Source organism: Micropterus salmoides, unplaced genomic scaffold (assembly GCF_014851395.1).
Source record: "Micropterus salmoides isolate LMB-PRFRI ecotype aquatic unplaced genomic scaffold, ASM1485139v1 Ms_hic_scaffold_19, whole genome shotgun sequence".
NCBI lineage: Eukaryota > Metazoa > Chordata > Actinopteri > Centrarchiformes > Centrarchidae > Micropterus > Micropterus salmoides.
In genome coordinates this window covers 21481612-21501440 of record NW_024041039.1, presented here as the reverse complement: position 1 = coordinate 21501440, position 19829 = coordinate 21481612, and the positions used below count along the sequence as shown (strand labels likewise).

The following is a 19829-nucleotide window of genomic DNA, read 5'->3' as shown; positions in this document are numbered from 1 at the left end:
TACAACGTTGATTTATCTTAACTTGCTTGTCTTAGCTTTGCTTCCGTGCACATCTGGTTCCAGTGTTGTTAGCGTCGTTTGGCTCTACTTCATATTTATATAAAAAACGTTCAAAACTGGACATTGCTGGGAGAAAAGAAAGTGAGGAGGTTGAACTACCTGGTGAGTTCAGAAAACATGTGTATGTAACTTTATTCCAGCTATTGTTGTATTTTACTGTGACCAAGATAGCATAGCCCTGATCGATCCAAACTCCATTCAGAAAACAAACATTTTAGAAGTTGTTGTCCTGCTGTCCTGCTGACAGACCTGACAAAGCATGAATTCATATGTTTAACAAATCTGCATCATATTGTAGTTATTTATCGGCATCAGTTTGACCCGTTTATTGCTATTTAATCACAGGAAAATGTTTACTTTGAGTTCATACAGCTGTAGTAATGGTGAGTTGTGTTTATTTGTGTTATCGCGTTGTGTGTGAACACTCAGCAGTTGTACAGCAATAAAACCCCCGTGAGGAGAGCGTTGCATGGATTAAATTTGCATTTGGTCTGAATGCCGCAACAGTTTAGTTGACTGTTAGCAGCAGCCCTAGTTTCATCATAGAGGCCATAGAGGAGTAAAGTAACCATAAACTGTTTTTCTTTATCTTCAATCAATCAATCTTTATCAAAAAGATTGATCGATTATCAAAACATAGGGAAAAAATAAATTTAAATAAAATTAGGCAAGTTGACAACTAATTGATAAATCAGCTATTTGTTGCAGTTGTATAATCTTATTTTAAATGGCCACATGATGCTTAAGTTGACTGAGTCCGGCAGGAAAAAAGTTGGAAAAGCATAATGGATGGGGGAAGGGAGAGGACAAAATGCCGAAACCCGGGATTGAACCAGGGACCTTTAGATCTTCAGTCTAACGCTCTCCCAACTGAGCTATTTAGGCAACTGATGCTATAAGTGAGCTCTCACTGTGAGGGTCTTAAAAGTTATTAGACTTGTTACAGGGAGTTTCTTTGAGTTAAGTGAACATACATTTTAGAATTAACAAAATGTTCTGTAGAATCTGAACAAATATAGTTTAACCTGTGAAAATTGAAAATTTTATTGGCAGACAATTTGCAACTGGCATTGCTCAGACATGTATTGGTCTATGTAAGTACATGAAAATGACAGGAATGCTTATGTGCTCAGAATAATCAAAACATTTAAATGATAAAATTGTAATACAATGACAAATACATTATAAGTTGTTGGTTTTTTATTCTTATGGTAGTGCTTGCTTTGGTAAATCTACAGAGCTGTCATTTGGTACAAAAACGATGATGCTAAAGTCATAGGTTCAAACCTTGTCCAACAATAATAAGTATATTAACAATCAAATGCATTATTGCGTAATTGACACAGCATTTTTTATTGCTGTAATGCATCTTGTGATGTACTGCATCTTCTTTCCCTCACCAGGCAGGAAAAGCAAGGATGCATCCGTCAATGACCCTCACCCTCCACAGGCTGTCCTCAAGACCTCCTCCCAGGGCAAAGTCAACCCCTACTCTGTGATTGACATCACTCCTCTACAACTGCAGCAGCTTGAGCAGCAGCATGGACCCTCCTCTTCCGCTTCCTCACCAATGGAGCCCAAAGAACGAGAAGGAGAAGCACAGGATATCCACAGTGGCCCTGTTGGCATCACTTCAGGATACTCAGTCCCAGTGCCCTGTGGCTATGCAACCCCCTCTGGCGTACCGCTCATCATGCCAACTTACACCACACCCGTCATCATTCGACACCTCTCCATGGATGAGGATGGTAAAGTAGAGCCTGCAGCAAATGAAAATACTTTTTTAAATAATGATTCATTAAATAATAATGAGGTAGAATAGATATTGACCATTGTTTATTTTGAAATATCTATAGTAACAGAAATGTCTCGCAACTTCAAGGCCCCTTTAAATTTTTACTTTGAGTAAAATTCTCCCTCTCCTTTTTCACTGCACTCACACCAAGAGATAAAAAGCTATGACACGTAAATGCTGTCTCAGCTACTTCTATCCTCTGTCCTTTCTTCTTTCTCTTGTTTTTCCTAAAGCCTTGCCACAAGGAAGTAGGGACTAAATTTAGCCCTCCCCAAAGATCTGTGTTGGCTGTGATGATTTTCCGGTTTCCCTAAAATCTAACAGTAGCTGTGTCCAAGCCTGTGGCCTGGCATGCTGAGGAGTCTGATTACACTGTAATTATCTTACCAAGCTTATACCAGATTGAAATACACTTTAGTAAAAGAGTAAGTAATAGATGCGCATCGTGATGTAGAAAATTCTCTACACTTTTGCGAAAGAACTCTCAGGTTCTTTCGCCCGTGATATACAAAGCAGGGATATTTTGCTACCATTATCATGTTTGCCATGACATGTTCCTATGGGGAAAAAAAGGGTTAATCATATCATGGAATTTTTAAATAAGGTAGATGTGTCAAGTGAAATTTATGTAAGCACATTTACAAGAAAATAATGAAATCCTTTGTAATCAAGGAGATCTGGATTCGTCAGTGACACCTGGTGGCAAATGAAAAAAGTTACAACATAATTTCTAAATCTGGAATTGTAGTGTGCTGATTTACATTTAATTCCAAAAAATACTTTAAAAATATATAATCATTTGCTATTGTAGAGTTGCTTTTTATGCTCTTAACAATACTGTAAATAGTACTAAAGTACTAAAAATGGATCATGAGACTGTGGGACTAAAAAACAAGCATTACAAGCAAGAAAATAGCGTTGTGGGTTTTCTTTGTGTAATTTTTTCTCTCTTTCCTCCTTCAGTCACTGTGGTTGGGACTGGCAACACCTCTGGTGACAGGTATTTGGCTTACTACACAGCTTGAGCAGGTCAATGGGCTATCAGTTATATATATATTTAATGCTATATCTTAAGAGAAGTATACAAAATATACTCCCTTACTCCCACTTACAATTATAGTTACTGATACAAGTCAAATATTATAGACTGCTACATTCATGTCAGTGGTAATACACAGATTATTATTATTAGTCAGACTAGTAGTAGTAGGATCAATACTGAAAATATAGAATTGTTTATCAGTTTTCTCATTCTCAATTCAAATACACATTTGTTTGAGTTATAATTTTGTTTTCTGAAGTGTTTTCAGTGAAGAGTATCCACCTATTAGAGAAGAGGATGCTTTGGCTAAATGGGCGTCAGATCCTGCCAACACTGCATGGATGGAAAGTAAGAAATGATTTCACAGTAAATGTGCACCTTGTAGAGATCCATGGGAAGAATAATGCTGTAGATTCAGTTCTCAATACTTGCTGCTGTACACATACTACATGCCTTCAGGGTGTAGTTATCTTTTTGTAGTTAGTTTTTTTCTTTTTACACAACTGAATTCCCAGACACTTCCTTCCCTGTTTATTTGAGGAAGCAGACCCTTGTGTGTGTTTTTCTTTTAGCTCCATCTTACGTTACATGTTGTTTTTACCCCAGCTCTGTATATGATGTAAGGAACCATGCAGTAGTTTTTGTGAATGTTTCTTCTATGCTTCAGATCCAGATGAGGTGATTTACGATGATGTGCCCAGAGAGAACTCTGACTCCAACACAGGTTTGTGAAATTTATTTTTCATTCCTGCATTTCACAGAGTCAGTATTTTAGTTCCTGTCTCTAGCCTTAAGCCTTAGCACTTTCGCTGTCCTTTTTTTTTTTTTTTAAACAGGGATACTTGAATAGTTCATTTAGGCTGTTGCGTGAAAATATTATACTGATGTCAAGTGTTCTGGTTTTTAATCCAATACAATTGTCATTCCGTTAATACTACCTTTTGTGAAGTTTATGATTTAAGTAGTTTCATTTTTGTTGTGGGATGGACATTGGCACAAAGCCATGGCATTGAAAATTACCATGTAAAATCAGCAAAAAACTTTTCAAAGATATAGTATTTATTTCAATACTTTTTTATCAGAGTGCAGTAATACTATTTTAGTGTTTATCTGCATATACCCTACAAATGGTTCTGTAGTCCCTGGAATTTACATTAAGGATCCAGACAAACTATAGTATTTCTGATTACATTTTCTATGTCTGTACTGTTTTTTCATACAGATCCAGATGAGATGATCTATGATGATGTGGAGCTTGGCGAGGAGGGTGGCTGCAACAGCTCCCTCGACAACGGCTGGAGCTCTAGCGAGTTTGAGAGCTACGACGAGGCCAGTGACGGGGAAGGCCGCCCTGAGAACGGCCTGCCCCACGCCTTCATGAGAGGAAAGCCACCGCAGAGGAAAACCCATGTGTGTATAACAATCACCCTCCCATTTCCTTGTCGGCATTACAGCCAACAAACATCTCTTTTGTTAATTTATTGTACATCTGTAGCTGGGCGGGTGGTAGTGGTGAATGAAGCAGGGATTCATTTTTCTACTCTCCACATATCCACTTTGATTTAGATCTTGATACCAGAAGTTATATTTTTTTTGTTTGTACTGTATGTTTGTTTTGTATTTAAAATTTCTAGGTTGAAACATATTTACATTGTGCTTACTCTAAGCCTGTGGTCAAATTGCATAATCTATTTGTGCATTTGATTTTGAATCAACAGTCCTTTCGCTTCTGCAGACTGGAGAGAGATGATTCTGGCTCTCAGTCAGCTTGCTGCACTCTGTAATGTTTGGCTTGTGGTTTTGAGAATTCAGCTTCACTTTATTTTCAGTGTGCTATCGTCAGAAATTAATGATTGCTTCAGGCAAAAAAAACAAAAACAATCTTCATACAGTTGCCTTAGAAATAAGTGGGTGAAAACTGCCCTTGGTAATTAGAAAGCTATATTTTTCTTTTTTATACTCTTGAGTTAATAAATATTTATATACACATGAGTGCAACTATTTTCGAATTTGTCAAAATGAAAGAAAAAAATAAAATGAAAACAACTGCAGGAATAAAATCAAAACAGTCTGTATAGTGGTTAGAGACAGTTGTCAGAAGCTGGCACTAGTATAATATATCCATCAAATCAGATCTTAGTGATACTTTGTATTAATTAGTATTAATTATCTAGTATGTTGTGAAAGTGCATTTTGCCATATTTGAGTAACCCCAGAAAAGGAAAAAATGCCCATGAACATCAGATCTGGGGGATGGCATGCCCTGTGGAAAAGTTAATTTGTTCCCTTAATGCACAGTTTAGATGGGTTTAAGCAAATGGAATTTATTGGAAGAGGATAGAGTCAGCAGTCTAGCAACATGCGTATCAAGAAGTGAGTTTTCTGTGGGTCTAAGGTGCAAGTTCATTCCAAAACCATAACCAATAATGCCTGGTTTGCTTTTGTTTAGCTCTCTCAAGATCTGACACGCTTGAAAGAACACTATGAGAAAAAGATGAAAGATCTAATGGCAAATACAGTGGGAACGGTAGAGCTGCAGCAGCTAAAACAGAAACACGAGCAGAAGGTAAACTACCTGAGGCTCACCTCATCTGTCTGTGCTAGACAAAGTAGTCCCAAACCTTTACTCTGTGTCTGGCTAACCACTCTGGGCATCTTTCACTGACTCGGAACCCTCATCCTGCTCTGGTGTGAATGACTTGTGGTGGTGGTACTGGTGATGGGTTTACATGCAGTTCATTTGCCTCCCTGTCTACTGCACTGACCTGTCTTGTTATATGTTTATGCATTTGAGGCTGTGAAGCTTAGGATATGTTCTTAAGTAAAGTTGTTAAATTCTGCAGTAAACTGAGACACCAGCAAGTGAGTTTGATTTTGATGGATATTAGCCATTTATTGTTTTTAAAGTAACTTCAGCATATTGTAATAGAAAATATTTGGGGCATTTACAGTATCTCTTATAATGTAAATCAGCCATTAGGTATGTAAGCACTATGGTAATTTGAGCTGATGTCCCATTTACTGTGTCTGTGTCTGGTCAACTTTGCTCTCCTGTTATCCTGTATTACATGCTCTGCCATTTATCTTCATCCCTAACACTGCTCCTGTCTTGCATAGCTCAATTCAGTAGCTTTTTAACCATAGCATTTAGACAGAAGAGAGGTAAACTAAACTTCACCTTGGACTGAAATCCCAATTACACTTTACAATTACAATTTGTGGCTTTTGTGGTGCAGATAATAGTGTATTTTGTCTCATCAAAGATGCAAAAGCTGGTGAAGGCAGCTAAGGAAGGGACCAAAGATGGGCTTGAGAAAACCAAAGCTGCAGTGAAGAAGGGGCGCTCTTTCATCAAAACCAAGTCTTTCTGTCATGGTATGTAATCCTTGAAAGATAGTTTGCCTTCATAAACAGTAATCCCTTTAACTATACACATCTCCCCTTAGATCTTCTGTTTATGTTAAATCAGTGTTAATGTGAAGATTTCAGTATTTTAGTAAATGGCAACAAAGTTTGACCAGGGCAGCACTTTGCATTCTGTTTGTTGTTGTTTTTTACAGTGCTTTACTTGCTCTTTGTTCTTTATCTTTTAGAGAGGAAGTCGGCCTGTTTTGAAGATGAGGAGTCTGAACTCTTCATTGAAGTCGACTGTTTCAATGTTGAGCCAGTACTGTGTCCAGCACCAGAGGGTCTTTCACAGCAACAGGTAATAAACATGCCCTTCAACTTTGATCTCAATTTATGTAACTCTTTAGTGCGTGAATTTGCTGAATTTGCTACTGCAAATGCCTGAAAACCAATGGTTGGGCATTTTTCCTCTACAGCTGGTGAGAAGATGTATATTGGGATCTATATTGGAGAGTGAAAAGAACTATCTTGATGCACTGAAGAGGATATTAGAGGTATGCCAGTACGGTGGTGCTGCAGTGATTGCTCAAAACACTGAAGTATTTGTTATTACAGTTCACAATGTCTGCTTTATCAGCAATATGAAAAGCCCCTGTCCCAGCTTGAGCCGAGGCTGCTGAGCGACAGGAAACTGAAGATGACCTTCTATCGAGTGCGTGAGATCCTGCAGTGCCACTTCCTGTTCCAGATCGCCCTGGCAAGCCGTGTTGCTGAATGGGACAGCTTGGAGATGATTGGGGATGTCTTTGTGGCGTCGGTAAGATGGGGCTGTAATTTGAAAGCATTTTTACAAGAACTATTGTACCAGTATTTAAATATAAATAGTCCACATTAGCGATGGTACCCCTGATTTCCTTGAATCAAGCTGCTTTTTAAATCAGTTTGACATTTATTGCATTTGTGATGATTGCATGCATGCTTACGTCATGTTGAAATACGTCTGTATGAAAGACAGTTGCACCCATGCAGATACAGAAAGCTGCAGTATATTGTCTTTAGAGTATGTACTCCACCCTCCTCTTGTCTTTGGCTACTTAGCAACTCATAGGCAAAAAACAAAAACAAAACAAAAAAAACTTCCACTGTCCTGCTCATCACTTCACTTCCTTGTTTTTGTATAAAAACCAACCCCTGGCATGACATCAGAAGAGAGGTGAGACCCATTTGAAGTCTGCTCACTGCCCTTTCTCACCTCGAAATTCTCATCCCAACATAAAACAACAGGACTTGCACACTAAGAGCTTCCGTATTCCTTACTGTGTGTTAGAGTAAGAGTAATTCAGTTCAAACATGACTGTATATTTAGAGTAGTTTTTATTATTGTTATATTACTAATGTATTTCCTGATTGTTGTTTTTAAACACTGAACTGTTCTTGGTAAAATGCAATCCTGTAGAAAAACTCAAATATTTCATAATTTCTGTAGTTCTACTAAAAGTCGACACATTTTCAGTTAAAATACAATGAAATTGTTTAGCGTATCTACATAGAACATTCAAGGTCTTCTCTGCATTTGGTTTGAAGAGCAGAAATCTGAAATTATTGAAGAGATAGTGATAGTGACAGTGATATCACAGTTATACAGGAGCTTACCACTCTGGGCTTCTGAGACTTGTTTGCTTGCTTTTCATTTTGGCACCCATGTTAACAGGTTAGCCACACAGTCTGCTGAGCATCACTGCTCAGACACGGCTGCAGCGGCGCGTCATCTAGCGATACGGTATGTCGCGCAATGCACATGGTTCTCAGCAAAAATACGACAGTGAACATGATCTGTTGATCGTCATACTGACATCATACCAGCAACAATTTCAGTGTCTATGTCTGTAGAATATGTCACAGGCAAACAGAACAAAGTTTTTTAACTGGTAGAGACTCAGGTGGTGGTGCAAAGATGACCATCCCAGGATTTGGATAAAAAATCAAGAAAGAAATAATTGCATCACCAAACGACCTCTTCCTCTGGAAAAGATAAGAGCATTTTACATCAAAAAAAGATTATTACAGATAGATATCCCAATTTAAATCTGGCTTTAAATATTAAAAGTAGTTTTTGAACCAACAGCACTTTATGTTAGTGAAATATGATTTCCCCTGGTATTATTATTTTTTAATTGGGATAAACATGGATAAACCCTACACGCAGAATTGCCAGCCTATATTAAGTGTACTGTGGAATGTACCGCACAGAGGCTCCAGGGCAGAATTAGGTCTTACACTATTACACTAGCCCAATATCTCAGCACTATTGCTGATAAAGAGTTTAGGAGAACATTAATAACAGTAAGTGAGCTCAGCCTGGCCATCGAGACAGGCCTACACAGACAGACATGACTACAGACAGAAAACAGGTTGTGTTCTCACTGGAACCTGCATGCAGTTGAGACAGAGCTTCGCTTCCTCCTTCGTCACTTAGTGTACAAAGTATTCTAAAATAAGCTGGTGTAATATGTCCAGAAATCCTGTTCCACTCAAATGAGGGTAAACTTCATTGCACTTTGGGAGAAATCAGAAAAATCACTTGCTGCAAATGATCTATCTGCTTGCCACACAGCATGAAAGAAAACACATGAATCTCGTTCATTCTTTTGTGTTAAATCATTTTGTGTTTAATAGATTGTGCTGTTTAAAGTTTATGTGTTATCTTGTGGTTATCTGATTTAGTTTTTTCTGTAAAACATAATTTTTTTAGCTGTAACTCCAAGTTAATTGGGCAAGTTATAATTTAGCTTTTGCAGTAATGTAACTAACTTTATGCTAATTAGGGGTATGCCATATCATGTCGTTCACGATATATTGATATAAATTTTAATTTGACAAAATAATCCATATCGTGATATTGGCTGTATTCTAACTTGTTGACATAATGATGTCACACTGCAGCAACAGCCATGGCTGAAAGCAAAAATAACATTGCTAACGGCGCCACGGTAGAGGAGTTAGTTCCAAAAAGGGGAGCAACTTCAGTAGTATAGTAGTGGTTTGGCTACAAAATGGTAAGTACAAGGAGAGTCAACAATCCTGCGAGGTGAGCTCAACAGCTCTTGTGAGTTCTAAAACTGAAATATTTTTCAGTATTTTGTCATATTTTTAAGATTATCATTATTGCAGAAATACCCTGAATCATCATATTATTTTAGGGCCATATCGCCCACCCCTAATGCCACCTAAACTTCAGAAAGAGAACAAGGGGGAAAAAAATTTAACTCTATTTTGGCTTTCAGTATGATGTCACCGTTAAAACTCCACATACCAAGACTTTCATCTTAATCTGGTCATTTACCTTCTGGTTACCTTTAGAGTAAGAAGACAAATATACTACATTTGGAAAGTAAGTACTGCAAAAATGTTTTCCTCAAGTATGTAAGAGTGCAAGGAGACAGTACCTGTACCATTTCAGGTACAGAAATGTGATATACTCATTTTAACAACGACCAAGATCCACATAAAGAGTGATGATCACTTGATTTCAAGGGAAGTGGAAATGCTAGAAGCAATTAGGGTTCTTGACCCTAATTCATGGACAATTTCAAGTTACACAACCTCTCTTGCCTTAGAGATGCTGAACAGGAGCCTTTGGGACCTGATAAAGGAGGGGATCTGGATGCTATTGAGTCTTAATACAGTTTGCCCTTTCACCCACGAGCTACTCGTAACATTTGAAGCTCTGATGGAAACTGATGACTTTGTTCTGGCCCTTACAGCCCGAAGCTGTTGATATGTGGGGAGCAGGATGCATCATGGCATTCTTATACTGTGGCACCAACCTCTTCCCTGGAAAGTGTGCATATCATAGGATGAAAGATTCCTGCTGAGTGCTGGAAAAAGAAACTGGCAGTATCCTGCAGTCCAGGGTGGAGATTAAAGTCACCACAGGAGTACAAAGAGGCAGCTGATGTCAACCTCCAAGCAAAAAAGGACACTCTTGAGTATTAAGATATGATGGAATTTTTAAGCCTCCTGTGTTAAACTGTGTCTTCATCTGGATGCTGGAAGGAGAATCATACCCAAGGAAGTCCTAAAACACTGTTTTGTGTCAGTGGTTTACCTGGTAAATGAAATGGACACCAGCTCCTATGCAGATGATGCTCTTCAGTTCATGACCGTTTCCCGCTTGGATTATTTAAATGAATCAGATTATTCTCTCACCAACACTGAAACTGACATAACCAGAGATAACCAGGCTTCTGACTCGAGTGATTTAGATCATTCCAGCTATGAAGAGTCACAACCTATAGCATATTATTTTTCAAACAGAGCTGTCAAGACTGACTTAAAGAGAGTCGTCTACAGAGAGATTCATTAACTGAGATTTCAGGTGGTGGTGATCCAGGGACAGAGAGTTCCTGTAATTAAGTTAATTTAAAACCAGCCACCAGTGACTCCTATGATGGAGACTCATCCATTCCAGTTATCAGTGATGAAGATGATATAGAGCCAGCCACTAGTGGCTCCAACGATGGAAGTTCATATTATTGAGACATACTGGCAATGTTTTGATTTTGATGAAATGTCCTCCCCCACTGGCTTAAACAGTGCATCATCCATTTCTGGTTTCACTGAAGAAGATTCACTCCCTGAGAGTTCCAGTGATGGACAAACATATGCTGGGATTTCCTGCTATTAAAATTTAACAGGACCTTCAGCACCTGACTCTTCTTTAGTGAGCTACTCTCACTAAAGAAGAGTCAGGTGCTTCTGCTACTTTCAGTGATGACAATACAGACACTGATTGTGTGCCAGTTGCCAATAACACATGACTCAACTGACGGAGCTGCAACCTCCATTTCTTCAACCTGTTGATGTGGACGATGTCAAGAAGAAGAGGAATCTGCTAATTCTTCTGGCAAGTGAAGAAGAGTGGTTTCCATCTTTAATTAAATAAAAAGTAAAAAAGAACTAATCCACCTTTTAATATAAAAATTTTGACAACAAGAACAAAAATTTTTATATAGTTAGACCAAGACCTACAATAGGTCATTACTATTTGTCCTATTTGACCATATGGTATTGGTATTACAATGTTGAAATAATTTAACTTAAGTGCAGGAGCAAACTGTAACATGTACAATACCCAAAGTAGCACTGTTGCAAGGTTCAGCATCATTACTTTCACCTTGGGAAAATAATCTTAAACCTGATGGTTCTGTTATGGCTAATAAAAAGAACAACTATCAGTTTATTTTCCTAAGCAGCTTAGCTGGATCATATCAGCAAATATTTGGGAGATTGTAAGAGGAGCAGGGCCATTTGGCTTTTTGCAGACATATAACAAAATCTAAAGGTTTGCACTGGGTTGCACCAGATGTGTGAAAGTTCTCTCCTAAGTTAGGATGTGAAGTTGACACCAGAGGCTTAGTAACTGCTGGTTAGTTTGTAACTAAATCAGCTACTAAAATTGGTTGCACCACAATTACTTGGGGCATATTTTAACAAATATATATATAACTAATATAACTAAGGCAAGTGGCCTTAGTTATATTAGTTAACTCGGTAAATATAGAGTTCATACCATACAGTTGTTGATTTATTGAGTTATTCCACACTGCCACAAGACAAAAAGATACTGGATGCAAAACATAGCAAAAAAATGTAAAAGGATCAAATTTCCATATTTAGGTGGTTATGGAGGTTTTAACCTTTTGTCTATGTCTACCAAGTGAAAGACACTATATGAAGAATGACCAAATGTTCAGGATGAAGCAAAACTGTTACACATCATGTCATGCAATATGTTGTTGTGTGTAGTGAAGTGGTTATTGCATTTAAACATTTGTTTTTCTCAACAGTTCTCAAAGTCCATGGTGCTGGATGCCTACAGTGAGTATGTGAACAACTTCAGCACTGCAATGGCAGTGGTAAGGAGGTCGTGCGCCTCCAAACCTGGCTTCCTGGAATTCCTCAAGGTTTGAGAAAAACACAAATGCTAACTATTAAACTAATACTGGAACTACAGTGCAGTGTGAAAATGGTGTCATGGATATTGTTCTTGCATAGTGATTTATTTTTTTTGTTTTTCTGGAAAAAACATGCACCTATTTATTCTTGTGCATTTCAATAGAAAGGAGTTAATTGTTTTAATCATTCATGAATTGATATTCTTGTTGTTGTTCAGCTGCCTGTTGACAGTAAAGACAGCTAATCACATTAAATACAAGACAGGTAGAATCATTTCTTGTAGTACATGGATTTGCCTGGTAAATACAACTCTGTACCCTTCCTGCATGCTTTTAGCCCTCCTCTATCACTTGCACCCCTTTTAAAATGTTTAGACTAGTTCCTCACTAAAGTGCAGTATCCCAATCTTCTCATCGACAGCATCGTCAGGAGACCAGCAGTGACCGAATGACCTTGTATGGCCTGATGATGAAACCTATTCAGAGATTCCCACAGTTCATTCTGCTCCTTCAGGTAAAAGCTCCTTTGCAGTAAACCGCAACATACAGACATAAGACAGTGTGGTATAAACATTCACCAGTAGAGGGAGTGGCATACACATAAATCAAGGCTTTGTTTTTCAAAGTGCTTATGTCAAAGGGAGGTGAGGGAAATGCTCTGAGGGGAAATGGTTTCCTCAGATCTCTTTTAATCCTGCCCTGGCATATTTACTTTTCCAGTACCTCTTACAGAAATCCTCAGACAAAATATAGGATAATGGATTGTTTGTTTTTTAAGAATAAACATGTGTAACAGCAGTTTAATCACTACAAATACCAATCAAAATACCTCGATTGTTCATGTAACCAGGAATTGTATTCTGCATTCATTTTGTTATTAAATCCTTATCGTTCATGATAATGTGCACTATAAAAATATAGTGGAAAATGGATGAGTAGGAGAGAGCATGATTTCAAATGGCTTTGGACATGATTGTGCAGATTTAGGGTTGTATAAGAGCAGCGTTTTTTTTTTTTTATCCCATTAATGAAACCAGGAGTATATAATCAATGAATGACTGACAACTGTATGACTTCTCTGTGCAACCTCATCAGGACATGCTGAAGAACACACCTGTGGGTCATGGCGACCGTCTGCCCCTGCAAATGGCCCTGACCGAACTGGAGACACTGGCAGAGAAGCTCAATGAAAAGAAGAGGGAAGCTGACCAACGCTGCGAGATCCGTCACATTGCAAAGGCAATGAACGAACGCTACCTCAACAAGGTCTGCCCACTGCTTAGTGTGTGACTCCCTGGCATCATACTGCATGATGCTGTAGCCATCATGCAGCAACTGCTTGGTGGCGTTTGTGTTCTTGATACATGAGGTTTTGTTATATGCTTTTTTATATACTGATTGGTTAGAGTTGTTGATGCACTCATCAGTCAGTGTGCAAATTATTAGCTGATGTTTGATTCTTTTAGCATATGCTGTGGCATTTCTCTCTGTCCCGGTGTAGGCGGCCATCGGCTCTTGAGCTTCACATTTTCTCAAGTATTCTCTTGCCTTAATAGCACATTTTTGGCGCATGGGCACTAACACCAGCTTTCCCCACGGTGTAATTATTTGTGTATCTGCAGCCACCCACTCTGGCATCGGTGAAGAACCATGTGTTTACAGGATACACTACATGTAACAGAGGAGTTTTGTTCCTCATAGCCTTTAATTGTTCAGGGGCACTGTTGATAGCCATATATTAAATTCTGGATCAGCGTGGTTGGTTTCACCATAGAGAATGACAGGAAACATGGAGGAAGGAAGAGCAAGATGACACAACGGCACAAAGGTTCAAGGACTGAATTTTCTTATAGTTAAAGATTTCTTCAGTGGCTGTATGGCTGAAATGCATCAGGATTGTTTTCTTGTGTAAACCAGTGAGGCCTACTGGAATGTGAGAACTCTTGGTCTCTGTATGTACATTCCTTCTCTGAGTTTGGTGTTGTAAGCCAAGTATAAAAAATTAATTATAAATTATTATCACATATCCATTTCCTACTGTACGTTTGCACAGAATCACTCTTATCATCGTACTATCCCTTAGCTTCTGAGTAATGGCAGCCGCTACCTGATCCGCTCAGATGACATGGTGGAGACGGTCTACAATGAGCGTGGTGAAATCATCAAAACCAAGGAGCGACGCCTCTTCCTGCTCAATGATGTTCTCATGTGTGCCACGCCCAACATCCGGTAAGAATGACCTCAAACCAGATCTGTTCTTAATCTCTCCTTTAATCTCCTTTAATTTGCACCTTTCCTGTCATTGGACAACATCCTGTAATTACCATTTTTACAATTTTAGAAACTAATTGTTGCCTGTATATTTTTCACTTTGCCTGCTGTAAGGGAATGTTTAATGCAACTAGGATTTCCCCCCAGTAAAAATGTGTCTTAAAGTGAACAAAACTGAAATGAAACTCAAGTGAAGAGAAATATGGTAATCACAAGGATGTAACTTGTGTCCTCTGGGTGACTTTTGACCACACTACGTCTCTGGGTCTGGACCCATACATGGACAGTCCCGTCCCAGATTCTATCCTATAATTGCAACATATATATCACCACATATAGCCTCTTGTACAGAAATTTGGTTTTCTAGATGAGTGACGTGATGTTGTTATCCACAAACAAGGTTTTAACAACATGAACCAGAACCACGTTGTCAAATGACCTTCATGTATTTGTGCTCTGCCCAGATGTCAGGATGGTAGTGGGGGTGGCAGTGGCAATGCCCCAATCGACCAGAAGTTCCTTCTGAAATGGAGTGTGCCGTTGAGCTTCGTGGAAGTGTTAGAGTTTGGATCCAGCGAGGACATGGCCGACAACAGCCACTATCCAACACCCCATTCTGGGGAGAAGGTGGTCATCAACGCTAAGCCAAGTATGAACCACAGGGTCACATTCTGTTATTTTCTGCCTGTTTGTCTGTGTTGCTGTTTCTCGCTCTTAAAACTGGGGACAAAAGGTCTGAAGGTAGAAAAGGTACAAGAGTTAAATTACCTGAGTTGTTAGATAGTGCCAAGTAGTTGGGGATTGATCCTTGTATAGGCATGGGGATTTGAGACTCAGATAGGAGACAAAAACTGCTGGCCAGTTAAGTACTTGTGGTTGATGTCTGGTTAATGAATTTCTCAGTGGTGATTCAAGGTGAATATCTCTATACTTGGAGATTAGAGGTTGTCAAGAGCCTTTAAAGTATGGATCTCTGCCATAATTATGAATATTAATATGTTGCAATTACTGTCGTAGACTTGCACTGTTTAAATAAACAGAACTAGTTGTCTCCTCCATTATAAATACATAGAATGGATAGATCGTGGCTTCTTGCTGGACATTCTAAAAATGTTGTCAGTCCTGCACAGACTATCCAGCCACTGAGTGTGTATTTTTTCCCCTTCTGCAATCCTCTGGTCTGCTGGCAGCCGAGTCCAATGATTTCAGTCTTTCCACTGGGTTCTCCCCTGTCACAGACAGCTGCTCAGCCACTTTAAAAGGCCCAGATCAGACAAACAAGAGGCATAACGAGAGTGTATGATTTTGTGGTAACAGCACAGAAGTTTTTATTGTAGGATTTTGATTTCTTTTTGTGTGTGTTTGTGCCGGCAATGGTGGTGCACATACTGTATTATCTCTGCTCTGTCAAAGGTATCCAAGCCAAGGTCAAAAGGCTCACTCCACCTACTACCACTGAAATACACACTGTACTCTATAGCTCATTCTCTCTCTCACCCTCTAAACTAACATCTGTAATACAGTTACATAATGTTCAGTCTTTTGTAGCCGGGTGTCACAGTGTCACATCTACATTATTTCATAAATCCTGTGATGTTTTGTATGTGTTGTAGAATATAGTCCCCTGCCATGATTGATCATTAAAATATTACTCTTCAGGATACATTTCAACCCTTGTGCACAGGATATAACAATAACAGCTATAAATGAAATGATGCGGGACCATGCTCATGTAATGGTATTAGTCCCCCCTGCTCTTTGAGGTTATTATGCAGATGACAGCATGCAAAGTAGAGTGTATAAACACACATACACCATCCTGCCATCTGCCATCATCTTCTTATGCTGAAAAAAAATCACTCTGTTTAATCTGCGTTTTATACCATGTTTCCTTTACATCCACTTAAACCACATTTGGTGCCCTCTCCATTGCACCCATTTCCTGCCAGGCCACCCATCTACATATAATATTTCACTAAGCTATATGAAAAGTCCAGCAATTGCATGGGTGTGTGTAACAGATGGCACAGACAGACCTGAGTAGCATCTGGGCTGACTATAGGGTTTTCCTCAGATTTTCCTCAGGCTGCAACTGACAGGTTCACAGCCTCATCTTAATCTGATGTGATGATACAAGCTTATGATTACTTTACTTAGAGGCCAGATGAAAGCCATAAGGGTCTCAGTGTATTATTTTGTTCTTACAGTAACAGTTCATTGAATCAGATGTTGTAAAAGTTGATCTTGAGATTATTTGACTGGACCACAGTGCTTAAAAAAAGTGTCAATGCATAGAACTGTTAATTTCCTTGGACTGAATTACTGTATTTGTTGACAATACCTTGCCTTGACCCTCACTTGGTTCTCCTCACTCTGATGTAGTTATTCCCTAACCGACTTCAGCTGTGTGTATGTGTGTGTGCATACAAATGTGTGAGTTGTCCAGGAACTTTTAACAAGTGGAAACAATCGTTTCTCAGTCCACTGTGTTCAGCCAAATGCAGCTCGGTGACCAGCCGGCTAGAAGACAATGAAAAGCTTCCAGCATATGATGTCACCTCTTAGTGTGTCTCTGTGCCTAGTTTAGATCTCCTCTCCATGCTGCATAGCATTCAGGCCACCATGCAGACTGGCCCTTTCACATTACATGTTCCTGCTGCTTACGGACAGTATATAATTTGTAGATGTATTGTGTGTTTTTAGGAAGTGTGTAATTGCTGGGATGACTATGATGCTCCCAGGCGGGTTTTGTTAGAAAACTCTTGGCATTTGGCACTCTCACAAAGAGCCATTCAAGGAGTTGGACTTGGTATAAAATGCCAGTGTTTTTTCTATGGGAATGGTCAATTCACTGGTGGTAGAATTCTTTTTTTCCTTGTGTCTTATTATTTGTGCTGAATATTAACTAAATACAGATAAAATACAGCAAAAATATTGTATAAAACTGGTTTTATTGATTTATATGTAAACATTTCAGTTTCTTTTGATGCATATTTAGGAGGAGGAAAGAGGAAATTAAGGCTAGTGCAGACCCCCATCATACACATGTCACAGAGCTTGTTATTAACAGACAGTAGAAATTTAGATTCAAACTACATGCCTGTTTAATTCAAACTCAAATCATGTACAGGAATGATGCAAAACATGTAGTTCAATTACTGTTCAGCTATTAAACAATGCTAATGTTAAGTAATAGTAAGATGAGTCTTAACAAAGCACTACATCATATGATACTGGCTATAAATGAACTGTTGTATTTGCACTTGCTCCTAGTATGACACAACATTTCTGCTAACCTGAATCCAACCCCCTGTGTCTCAGCCTTTGCTGAGACAGATGAGCCATGAAAATTGCACACAGCTAGAGAAGGCAGAAAGTTGACATGAAACGAACATGATAGCAAAAGTGCACAACACATTCCAAAAATTAATTTCTCATTTCATCTTGCTTAAGTAAATAAACATAACCTATAGATCTATTGTAGGGTGACTATGAGTTGATCCGGTGATGAATAAAATACAATAGTAGGTCACTGAACATGAAAACATCAATGAAATCCAAAAGCCAAATACATGATTGTGGGCCTGCTGTGTTCTGTGTGTGTAGGGGTGCCTGTGCATGTGTGAGGACGACAAAGAATTTCTCAGCCTGTGAGCAGCCTCTTGTGTACAAACTCAGGGGAGACAATTCACCCAGAAACCACCTACAAATGCGAACTATGGCGATGCACAAACGGGGTAGAATTTCCCCCGAATGCCCAGTCAGCGCAAGCAAAACCTACAGGAGAGGACTGGAGTGGGTTGCTATGGAGTTAGAGCACCAGACAAGATGAGGAGGGGGGAAAAGGGAGAAGACAAAGTAGAATGGCAGCCAAAAAACTCTGATGCAGTTTTGTTTTACGCTCTCAACTGGTAATTTAGTGTGCACAAAAACATTTGCAGTTAGGATTTAATTTAAAGAGTCCTCTACTTGTTTATTGAGCCGTTTGATTAAATGACCTTGATAACCTTTCTGTTGACAATTTACGCCAACTGACAAGATTGCTTGTGCTCTTTACAAGCTATTCTTCATAATTATCTTTATGATTTTTTGTGTGTGTGAGGGAGAGGGAGAAAAATAGAGAAAGGCCTGCCAGTCCTTTGAAAAGTTATGTGGTTGTGTTCTGTGCAGCAGTGCATTGTGTGCACACAAAGCAAGCCGTTATTTCCTTTTCATACAGACCGCCATCACAGTAACCACTCTGATCTGATCATATAGGATCATTAGGTTTGACATTTTGAGCACAAGTGCAAAAATGATGAGAGAAAAATACCCAACAGCATACCTAGCGCAGCACACATAAAGTAGGTACACAACTAAAGAACAAAAAAGATGATATATGCTGACATGCAAAAACACAGTATCTGTGTGGCCTTTGAAAGCTAACATTAGATCACAGTGTTCTTGTGAACAAGCAAGCTCACTGGTGAGAATCACTGCCAAGTTTACAGAGCTGTCGCCGCTCCCCTGTGGGAAACTGATTGGCCTTTATTGATCTTTCTCTTTGTTAGTCTGTTTGTAACTGCTTCTCTCATCAGACTGACCCCACTCATTGCTGCGTGTGTGTCCAGCTTTGTATTTGGGAACTGTTGGAGACCTCAGGTTTTAAGTTTGCAGTTCAATTTCCTTGCTACCGGTCAGTTTTGTATGCCTTTATTATACTCCAATAGCCTCACATAAGGACACCAATTTTTATATAGGCTTTTTATAATAGCTTCACATCCATTCCAAGTTATTTGGGCTGTAAAAGTTGGTACAATTAAAATAGTTTTCCTCTGTGTTTTTCTGTGTAGACAAGCTGTATATGGGTCCTGGTCAGCTGTACCAAGACCTGCAGAACCTAATCCATGACCTGAGCCTGGTGAACCAGATCTCCAGTATGATCAGCAGCCTCAAAGGAAACTACCAGGTACTGTATGACTGTACTAAACACAAGCTCTGAGTAGAAGTCCCATCAGTTGAACTTCAGTGTCCCTCGGGTTAGGTTTGATTTAAAAAAATAAAATAAAATAAAATCCAGATAGGCATCAGTTAATTGTGTGTACAATATTAAAAAAATCACAAAGACAAAGAATAAATACAAGTCATGAATCTAACTTGCTTTTTGATGGTGAAAAATACGATGGTGGTAAATACGAGATCTTAGAATAGTTATGGTGTCTGTTAATATTCTTGGAAGTTTGACAAAAGTTGACATAGACAAATGTTTCTTCAATGTACCTCGGGACTTAATAGTCCATAAGGGCTGGGCTGTTATGTATGCATATAATGTTTAGGCTGTGGAATGTGCCAGGGTGGGCAATTCGTCTCTTGGAGA

General features: G+C 38.9%; 1 protein-coding gene and 1 non-coding gene across 3 annotated transcripts in view; one reads left to right on the top strand and one right to left on the bottom strand.

Annotated features, from left to right (window-relative positions):
- arhgef10 (Rho guanine nucleotide exchange factor (GEF) 10) overlaps positions 1–19829 on the top strand; it is a 55217-nt gene that overhangs the window by 14011 nt on the left and 21377 nt on the right. Inside the window, exons 4-19 of one of the 2 annotated variants that reach the window (XM_038729903.1) lie at positions 1464–1808; positions 2819–2855; positions 3157–3245; positions 3565–3621; positions 4120–4307; positions 5347–5463; positions 6161–6272; positions 6491–6603; positions 6722–6799; positions 6883–7062; positions 12095–12211; positions 12624–12716; positions 13298–13468; positions 14286–14431; positions 14938–15122; positions 19306–19421. In XM_038729903.1, the coding sequence (XP_038585831.1) occupies positions 1464–1808; positions 2819–2855; positions 3157–3245; positions 3565–3621; positions 4120–4307; positions 5347–5463; positions 6161–6272; positions 6491–6603; positions 6722–6799; positions 6883–7062; positions 12095–12211; positions 12624–12716; positions 13298–13468; positions 14286–14431; positions 14938–15122; positions 19306–19421 (2144 nt within the window). The remainder of the gene's footprint in view (positions 1–1463; positions 1809–2818; positions 2856–3156; positions 3246–3564; positions 3622–4119; positions 4308–5346; positions 5464–6160; positions 6273–6490; positions 6604–6721; positions 6800–6882; positions 7063–12094; positions 12212–12623; positions 12717–13297; positions 13469–14285; positions 14432–14937; positions 15123–19305; positions 19422–19829) is intronic. The other variant, XM_038729905.1, reaches the window with a different exon arrangement.
- On the bottom strand, positions 873–945 carry trnaf-gaa. The gene has a single exon. It is a non-coding gene; the product is annotated as a tRNA-Phe (tRNA).